Raw genomic sequence first — 10000 nt, forward strand, 5'->3', positions numbered from 1 at the left:
GGAGAGGAGAAGAGAAAGATGGATGAGGAGGAGAGGAGAGAAGAGAGGAGAGGAGAAGAGAGGCATAGAGGAGGTGGAGAGGAGGCAAGAGAGGAGAGGAGAGGAGAGAGGGATAGATAAGACGAGGATAGGAGAGTGGGAGGGAAAGAAGAGCAGAGAAAAAAGGAGAGGAGAAGGGAGACTAAAAAGGAGAAAGGGAGAGGATATCGAGATGGAAAGGAGAGCAAAACGAAGAGGAAGAAGAGAAGAAGACACAAGCTCAGAAGAGACGACATGAGAAGAGGGAGGGAGAGAGAAAGCAGCTCTGTCGCTACATGAGGAGACGAGGTGCGGACGGGCTCACGGCGGGGCGGACAGAGAGACACAGAGAGATGTGTACAAGATGAGGATTGGTATGAGTTGAGGGTACAGTATGTATGAGTAACAGTATACAGTTTTATAATGTTGTTCTAACCATGGTAAGGAAACTGCACTCCATCGCTCTCATGCTTAATCTTCCTCTCCTGCACACTGGCCAAATGGTGCTGCACTGAAACACCAAAAAGGAGAGAAGGGAAGAGTTAACAATGGGAGAGAGAGGGAGGAGAGAGAGAGAGAGAGAGAGAGAGAGAGAGAGAGAGAGAGAGAGAGAGAGAGAGAGAGAGAGAGAGAGAGAGAGAGAGAGAGAGGGGGGGGGGGAAGGCGGTCAATTTATGGACATTAATGGAGGGTTAATTGTGATGAGCGCAGCATATGTATGTGACATAATTACAATATAGTGACTGTGGTTATTAAATGAGTATGTGTGGGGATGACCGATGGTCAAATATAGTTGACGAGTATACAGTCACTCATAATAATAACTCACAGTAAATTACATGACATGCATCATAGTTGCGGAAGGAAATCAGTTCACAAACAGGCAGACAGGTGATTATGATGTTATGAGAGAGGTGACGGGATGTGGGGCTGGCGGGGCTCCGTCAGACACCATAGAAGAAGACTTGGATCGTACAACCACCCGGAGGGACAAGGAAGAACGATAAACAAAAAGGGGAATAACAAACGTATACATATTTATTTTTTTATATACTTTGTTTGGGTTTTTTCCTCTACGTCCCCCCCGGGAGAGTTTGTTCTGAATTAGTTAACAATCAACATCGTCTCTCATGGGTGTAAAGATACAAGCTTCCACCCCCACCCTCCTAATGTGTGTGATGTCACACCAGTGTGAACGTTTGACAGATTATGATAAGAGGAGAGGGGGGGGGGGGGGGGGGGAGAGAGCTCTGATGTCAACACCCAGGGTGATTCTAGGGCTGCGGTGCAACTCTCCGGTGCAGGAGGACTGATTGCGCTGCGACTAACAACACGGAGCTAATTTGGATGTTGAAGTTCGGGAGGAAAAGAACATTGCATAAACCTACGAAATCAGTCCCCCGTTCATTACTTATGGAGTGGCTCCAGATTGTACATCTGTATGACCTCGTCAATTAGCTGTGGTTCTCTGGTTTCTAGCTCAGGGAGAGAATTGTTCCTATTCATAAATGTTGATTAAACTATACCCAAGGCCATGAGAATAACATGTGTAAAAGCTAGGCGTTCCCTTGGCTATTACGACTACACTGAAGACCATCAACACTTCCCCGACTCTCTAGCCCACCGGCGAGCAGCCTCTCGCCATGCCGTCATTGTACAGTAAATACCAATTTGCGCACGACTGACCTTTGCGGTAAAATTAAGTTTAAGTGAATAAACCCAGTGCGATTTTTTTTAAATGTGCGCAAGATGTGTTACGTGTTTACTCCAATTCCCCCGACCTTTCTGAAGTGAAACCGTGTGAGGAAGAGTGGTTGGGACGTCTCTTCCCTCAAACAATCGGGGTGTACTCTATAGTTACTTCTCCGTGGTGTCTGTCCACATTCACACCAGGGTTTCCGGTAGCCGGTAATTACAGTTTCTTTTACTGGCAAAATATGTTGAAGTTATGGCTAGCTGGACCCTCTGGACCCTAATACCTGAGCCATCCTGGTTCACCAAAATATGTAAGAGAGAGCTGTTGCAGTGCAGACAGAGGTAATGTAACGTTAATTATTACTCTTGATATGGACGGACACGCTGACATTTTGGCTAACTGAGTTGTGCTAACTAATGTTACATGGACCCAAACAGTGCAGACAGAGTGGAGGTAATGAAATGTTAATTATTACAAATGGTAACTTTTTTGATTGACAATAAGTATTAAGCGTCGGGTATAACGTTATTGCAATAAGCTCAATAAACACAGATAATATTTGACGTATTAAATACTACCACGGCTCGTGTGCGAGTACCTAAACAAAGTATCCAGCGCGGCGAACCTCCATCAATTCTCCCCCCGTACACACCAACGCAGAGGTCCGTAAACGCTACTCTGAGTTCCAAATGTTTATTATCCTCCGTTCATCATGTTTGAATTAATTGTAATGCGATCCCCGGCTCCCTCTCCCTTCGGGCTTCACGTGAGAATGAAAACTAGAGCTCGGGGTTTGGCAGCGTGCGCCAACGTCCCTCTCCGTCAGGGGGGGGGGGGGGGGAGGCCCGTTCTGCACAATGGGGGGATCTGTTTAGTTACGGGGTGTTGAGAGGAGCACCGCTAGTGAATGGGCGACGGAGTGGGACAGGGAGAGGGAGGTGTATGAGGAGTATGAGGAGGAGAAGGAGGAGGAAATGGAGGAGGAAGTGGAGGAGGAGGAGGAAGAAGGGTCAGAGCACCACACAGCACAGCAGAGCAGAGAAGCCAGGGATGGAGGGTGGGTGGATGGGTTGATGAGGGCGGAGATGAGGGGGCTTGGATTGGGCATCCGATCCATTTCAAATCAGTTAAATAACTAAATCGAGTTTTTACCTTTCAGCAAAATCCAAAAATTGGATTAAGGATATATTTGTATTCAAACTACTGCAATTTAAAGCCAATGTAAGTGTATCCTATATTCGGTCAAATAATCGTGCACCCTGGTGATTCACTGTGATTTATTTCATACTTCAATATCTTTCAATTTGACCTGAATCGTGGTATTATTTCTACTTCCAGTGAGACTTGTAACGTTTTTAGTCTGCGATGGAATACTATGGATTTAGTTTGCTTGAGATGGATCTCAGCCCAACCCAGCAGAGGTGTCTGGGTGTTTTGGGGGCCTGAAGGGGGCGGGTGGGGGGGGGGGGGGGGGGTACTGGACTGTACCTGCATCCACATCGTTGGGCCACCCGCTGGACTGGGAACTGCTGCCGGCCGCCGGGGAGCGGCCCGAATAGAAGACATCGTCCACCGGGCTCTCCATCTCACTGTCATCGATGGACTTCCGCTTGTTGGAGCTGGAGAACAGATGGGTGGGGGTGGGGGTGGGGGTCATTTGCTTGTGTTTACAAATTAGGGAACAATTAGGTCATCCGGTTGTCGTTTCTTTCAATGGATGCTTATCAATCTCTTTGTCACTCACTCTCCCCGATGACAAAAGCACTGAAATGCATCTCTTTGGGAAGACAAACAAAAAACATGCACACTAGGTACAGTACAGACACCCCTGTCGTTACCCTTGACCAAGGCACTGGCATTAGGAGTTGGTCCCCCCGGGCGCCTCTCTGTGGCTGCCCACTGCCCACTGCTCCTGAGTGGGTAGGATGGGTCAAATGCAGAGGACGAAGTTCCCCATTGGGATTAATGAAGTATTATATGAACTGAACTTAAACAGTATATAGGGGTATTTCACTTTTAAAAAGACACATTTCGGTAGAACGATGCTAATCCTACACATTTGAAAATGCTAGTTGAATAAAGATTTTATTTAATTGAATTTTTTTAAATGAACAGTGCCTTGGTCCTCCTTTTCTTTGTTTTGTATAATTTGTTGTGTTTGTTCGTGGGAGAGAGACAGAGACGAGAGGAAAGGGTTAACGTATTTTGTGGGGACTTAAAGCAACTCCAGTAAAACAATGTCATGTTTGGGCATAGACACTGTAGAGGTTTGTCAACATCCAATGACGGCTGCTCTGAGGATCCTTAGCTTGTTACCACCAATCACTGCCTTCTGTTTCTCAAAGTCAAACCTCCAACATGTATATAAAAAAGTGGACCCTGGAAATACTATTTTATTCTGTATCTAAAGCCCCTTTACCCTCCAAGAAGGAATTCTGTCTGTTTGCAATTATCAATATGGAGAGTCTGGGGAAAACATTAGTTAATTCTGGTGGTAACACTCAGCCCTGGGCAGCTCATGTTGGAGGCTGCTCCTAATCCCTGACGGAGGCGTATGCTCTAAAATATATAAATGTAGTATAAATAAGAGTATAAATGTTCTATCAAATATTGCTTCATGGTTTATCTGCACGAGGGATGCACTGATACTGATATTGGTACATTCCTGTATGCATTAGTATATTACTGTAGGCATTATTATATTACTGTAGGCATTAGTATATTGTTGTAGGCATTATTATATTAATGTAGGCATTCGTATATTACTGTAGGCATTAGTATATTACTGTAGGCATTATTATATTACTGTAGGCATTAGTATATTACTGTAGGTATTAGTATATTGCTGTATGCATTATTATATTACTGTAGGTATTAGTATATTACTGTAGGTATTATTATATTACTGTAGGTATTATTATATTACTGTAGGTATTATTATATTACTGTAGGTATTAGTATATTGCTGTATGCATTATTATATTACTGTAGGTATTATTATATTACTGTAGGTATTATTATATTACTGTAGGTATTATTATATTACTGTAGGCATTAGTATATTACTGTAGGTATTAGTATATTGCTGTATGCATTATTATATTACTGTAGGTATTAGTATATTTTATTATATTACTGTAGGTATTATTATATTACTGTAGGTATTATTATATTACTGTAGGTATTAGTATATTACTGTAGGCATTAGTATATTACAGTAGGTATTATTATATAACTATAAGCATTATTAAATAACTGTAGGCATTATTATATTACTGTATGCATTAGTATACAGTAGGTATTAGTATATTACTGTATGTGTTATATAACTGTAGGTATTCGTATATTACAGTAGGTATTCGTATATTACTGTAGGCATTAGTATGTAGGTATTAGTATATTACTGTAGGTATTAGTATATTACTGTAGGCATTAGTATATTACAGTAGGTATTATTATATAACTGTAGGTATTATTATATTACAGTAGGTATTAGTATATTACTGTAGGTATTAGTATATTACTGTAGGTATTATTATATAACTATAAGCATTATTAAATAACTGTAGGCATTATTATATTACTGTATGCATTAGTATACAGTAGGTATTAGTATATTACTGTATGTGTTATATAACTGTAGGTATTCGTATATTACAGTAGGTATTCGTATATTACTGTAGGCATTAGTATGTAGGTATTAGTATATTACTGTAGGTATTAGTATATTACTGTAGGCATTAGTATATTACAGTAGGTATTATTATATAACTGTAGGTATTATTATATAACTAGGTATTATTATATTACTGTATAGGCATTAGTATATTACTGTAGGTATTAGTATATTACAGTAGGCATTATTATATTACTGTAGGTATTATTATATTACTGTAGATATTAGTATATTACTGTAGGTATTAGTATATTACTATAGGTATTAGTATATTACAGTAGGTATTAGTATATTAAGGTAGGTATTAGTATATAACTGTAGGTATTATTATATTACAGTAGGTATTAGTATTACAGTAGGTATTATATAATTGTAGGCATTATTATATTACTGTAGGCATTATTATATTACTGTAGATATTAGTATATTACTGTAGGTATTAATATATTACAGTAGGTTTTAGTAGTATATTACAGTAGGTATTAGTATGTAGGCATTCGTATATTACTGTAGGTATTATTATATTACTGTAGGCATTAGTATATTAGGCATTATTGTATTACTGTAGGCATTAGTATATTACTGTAGGCATTACTATATTACTGTAGGTATTAGTATATTACTGTAGGTATTAATATATTACTGTAGGCATTAGTATATTACTGTAGGTATTAGTATATTACTGTAGGTATTCATATATTACTGTAGGCATTAGTATATTACTGTAGGTATTAATATATAACTGTAGGTATTATTATATTACTGTAGGTATTAGTATATTACAGTAGATATTATTATATTACTGTAGGTATTATTATATTACTGTAGGTATTAGTATATTACTGTAGGTATTAGTATATTACAGTAGTATTACAGTAGGTATTAGTATATTACAGTAGGCATTAGTATATTACTGTAGGTATTAGTATATTACAGCAGGTATTAGTATATTACTGTAGGTATTAATATATAACTGTAGGTATTATTATATTACTGTAGGTAATAGTATATTACAGTAGGTATTATTATATTACTGTAGGTATTAGTATATTACTGTAGGTAATAGTATATTACAGTAGGTATTATTATATTACAGTAGGTATTATTATATTACTGTAGGTATTAGTATATTACAGTAGGTATTAGTATATTACAGTAGGTATTAGTATAATACTGTAGGCATTAGTATATTACAGTAGGCATTAGAACTGGGTACATTCTTAATTTCTAATGCCTACAGTAATATACCCCAGAGGCATGTGTGTCAGAAATCCAAGCAAAGCAACGTGGAACAATGTAGGTTGACATAATTATGGTAATATATCATTTCTGTCCTGATGTTTCCGCAGTGATAACGGACGGGTCTCATTCTCCAACGGACTTACGACAAAAAGGGCTTTCTCTTAGGGCCATTTGAGACCTTTTCGGGCAAGACATGAATATAGACACTATATTATAATATAATATTAATTATATGTGTTTTATTGGGATGGTTGGTGAATCCCAAAATCGTCCCGAAAAGGTCTCAAATGGCCCTAAGAGAAAGCCCCTTTTGTCGTAAGTCCTTGGAGAATAAGACCATAATGTGCAGTGTGCTTTGTTTTAGTGAAGGGCACACAGAGACAAAGAGTGAGAGAAGTGTGGGGGCAGCATGCTGTATCCAGTAGTGGGAAAGTAACTAAGTACTTGTACTGAAGTAAAATGTTGAGGTACTTGTATTTTACTGGAGCATTTTCATTTTAGGGTAACTTTGTACTTTTACTAGTTACGTTTAAGATGTTGATGACTATAATATATATTCAATATTCAAAGCCTGCCAACTTCAAGGGGATGTAATCAGAGCCAGTATAACTGGACCAGATACCCCTTTAAGATAACCTTTTGAAGTCAGGGTATCAAGACGTGAATGTTCCCAAGCACTGAAATATAAGAATGTAAAAAAGAACATGTACTTTTACTTGTATACGTACATTCAATAAGAAACAAACCATATCAAATGGTTCCACTTCCACTTAAGTAGACCTTTACATTACCAGAGTATGTTCTCTCTGGATATTTCCACTTTTACTTAAGTAAAGGAACTGTGTATATACTTCTCCCCACCACTGGCTGTGTCCAGAGAGGCCTGGGACAGCCTAGCCCAGAGTGTGCAGAAAGCGTGTGTTGTGTGATGCTTGAGTGCGTTCCTTTGTGTGTTTGCAGATTCTTATATGGACAAATACATCTGTGACCAATAAAAACACGGGGGTTTTGAATGTACAGCATTTCATTGTGAATCCAAATAAACTATTTTGTGAGTGTATATATGTGGGTAACGGTGAGTGCATGCACATGTGTGTGTGTGTGTGTGTGTGTGTGTGTGTGTGTGTGTGTGTGTGTGTGTGTGTGTGTGTGTGTGTGTGTGTGTGTGTGTGTGTGTGTGTGTGTGTGTGTGTAGCTTTGTTTGTGTGTGTGTGTGAGATCCGCAGGCCTGTATTACATTAGTATCTGGGGGTATATTCTGTAATGAGTATAACTACCTCCGTGGGAGACTCGCATAAAGCTCCATTTCAGTCCTGCAGCAGCGTGAGAGGAGCGAGCAAGAGAAAGAGAGAGAGAGGAGAGAGAGAGAGAGAAGAGAGAGAGAAGGGGGTGATAGGAGAGAGAGAGAAATAGAGAGGAGAGGGAGATAATGGGGGTGATAGGAGAGAGAGAGATAGAGAGAGGGGTGATAGGAGAGAGAGAAGGGGGTGATAGGAGAGAGTGAAATGATAGGGGGGGTGAGAGGAGAGGAGAGGGAGAGAGAGATAATGGGGTGATATGAGAGAGAGGAGAGATAGGGGGGGTGAGAGGAGAGGAGAGGCAGAGAGAGATAATGGGGTGATATGAGAGAGAGGAGAGATAGGGGGGGTGAGAGGAGAGGAGAGGGAGAGAGAGATAATGGGGTGATATGAGAGAGAGGAGAGAGATAGAGAGGAAAAAGGAGAATGAGAGAGAGAAGGGGGTGATAGGAGAGATAAGAGAGAGATAGGGGGGAGTGTGAGAGGAGAGGGAGAGAGAGAGAAGGGGGTGATATGAGAGAGAGAGAAGGGGGTGATAGGAGAGAGATAGGGGGGAAGAGAGAGATAGGGGGACATTTTAAAGAGGGATAGGAGAGAAAGAGAGAGATATGAGAGAGGAGAGAGGGGATAGAAAGAGAGAGTGAGGAGAGAGTGATAGAGAGAAAGAGAGTGGAGAGAGAGAGAAAGAGAAAGGGGATAGGAGAGGAGAGAGAGAGAGGGAGGGAAGATAAAGAGATAGTGAGGAGAGGGAGAGAGAGAGAAAAAGAGAAAGAAAGAGAGGAGAGAAAGAGAGAGAGAGAGAGGGCCATAGACCAAAAAAAGAAAAAAACACAAACATACAGAGTGATGGACAGATGTGTGGAAAATAAAAGAGAGAGAGAGAGGAAGGAGTGGTTAGCAGAGAAAAGAAGAGAGAGGAAAAGAGGAGGAGAAAGAAAGTCAAAAGTCCCATCAAACAGTCAGAAAGCAGCGCAAGCCTGAGAACCAGCTTAGAATGAACAGAAGAGAGAAGTCAGGAACAAGTATTACTGCAGACGGACTGAGTTCTGTAGGTGCGTGTGCATGTGCGTGTGTGTGTGCGTGTGTGTGTGTGTGTGTGTGTGTGTGTGTGTGTACACTGAGCAGTGGTTCTCAAAGTGCTTGAGGGGCTTCCGGGCTTAACGTCACTAATTGTCTCTTCAACTAGATGTTAGCAGAATGAAACTATGGTTTGTTGCTCAGGTTGGGATTCCTTGCCTCCACTGTCTACAGACAGTTATGGCCTTCTCTAAATCACACCTAACAACACGTGTCTCCCCAGGTGGGGGTCCCGGGACGGGGTTATACGGGGGTCCGCAGCCTGCTACACATCAACATGGGGCTACTTGGCATGACAAAGAGAACCACTGCTGTATATTACGTGTGCTATATGTGTGCGTGTGCATATCTTTATGGGTGTATTACGTGTGTGCGCATTCATTATGTGTGTGTTATATGTACAGTATGTCTACATGCGTGTGTATTATGTGTTTGTTATGTGTGCGTGTATCTGTGTGTGTATTATGTGGGTGTTATGTGTGTGTGTGTGTGTGTGTGTGTGTGTGTGTGTGTGTGCATGTTTTATGGATGTATTATGTGTGTGTTATGTGTGTGTGTGCGTGCGTGTGTGCATGTTTTATGGATGTATTATGTATGTGCGTGTAATATGTGTGTATATTATACAGTATCTGTTCGTGTATCTGTGTGTGTATTATGTGTGCGTGTGCATGTTTTTATGGATGTATTATGTGTGTGTGCATTCATTGTATGTATTATATGTATGTGTGTGTGTTATATGTATGTGTGTGTGTTATATGTATGTGTGTGTACCTGGTGGAGGTGATGTATTGTGTGTGTGTGTGTGTGTGTGTGTGTGTGTGTGTGTGTGTGTGTGTGTGTGTGTGTGTGTGTGTGTGTGTGTGTGTGTGTGTGTGTGTGTGTGTGTGTGTGTGTGTACCTGGTGGGAGTGATGTATTATTTGTGTGTGTGTGTGTGTGTGTACAGTATGTGTGTGTGTGTACAGTATGTGTGTGTGTGTGTGTGTGTGTGTGT

The 10000-nt window shown here is 40.5% G+C and overlaps 1 protein-coding gene across 1 annotated transcript in view; it reads right to left on the reverse strand.

Annotated features, from left to right (window-relative positions):
* Positions 1 to 449: 449 nt before the first annotated feature.
* Positions 450 to 10000, reverse strand: part of nfixb (nuclear factor I/Xb) — a gene marked incomplete at its 3' end in the record, with an annotated part of 78319 nt that continues 68768 nt past the window's right edge. The window contains exons 5-6 of the mRNA XM_084328707.1: positions 3203 to 3333; positions 450 to 529 (exon numbers count right to left, since the gene is read on the reverse strand). Of these exons, the coding sequence (XP_084184833.1) occupies positions 450 to 529; positions 3203 to 3333 (211 nt within the window). The remainder of the gene's footprint in view (positions 530 to 3202; positions 3334 to 10000) is intronic.

This window comes from Notolepis coatsorum (genome assembly GCF_963971535.1).
Source record: "Notolepis coatsorum genome assembly, chromosome: 14".
NCBI lineage: Eukaryota > Metazoa > Chordata > Actinopteri > Aulopiformes > Paralepididae > Notolepis > Notolepis coatsorum.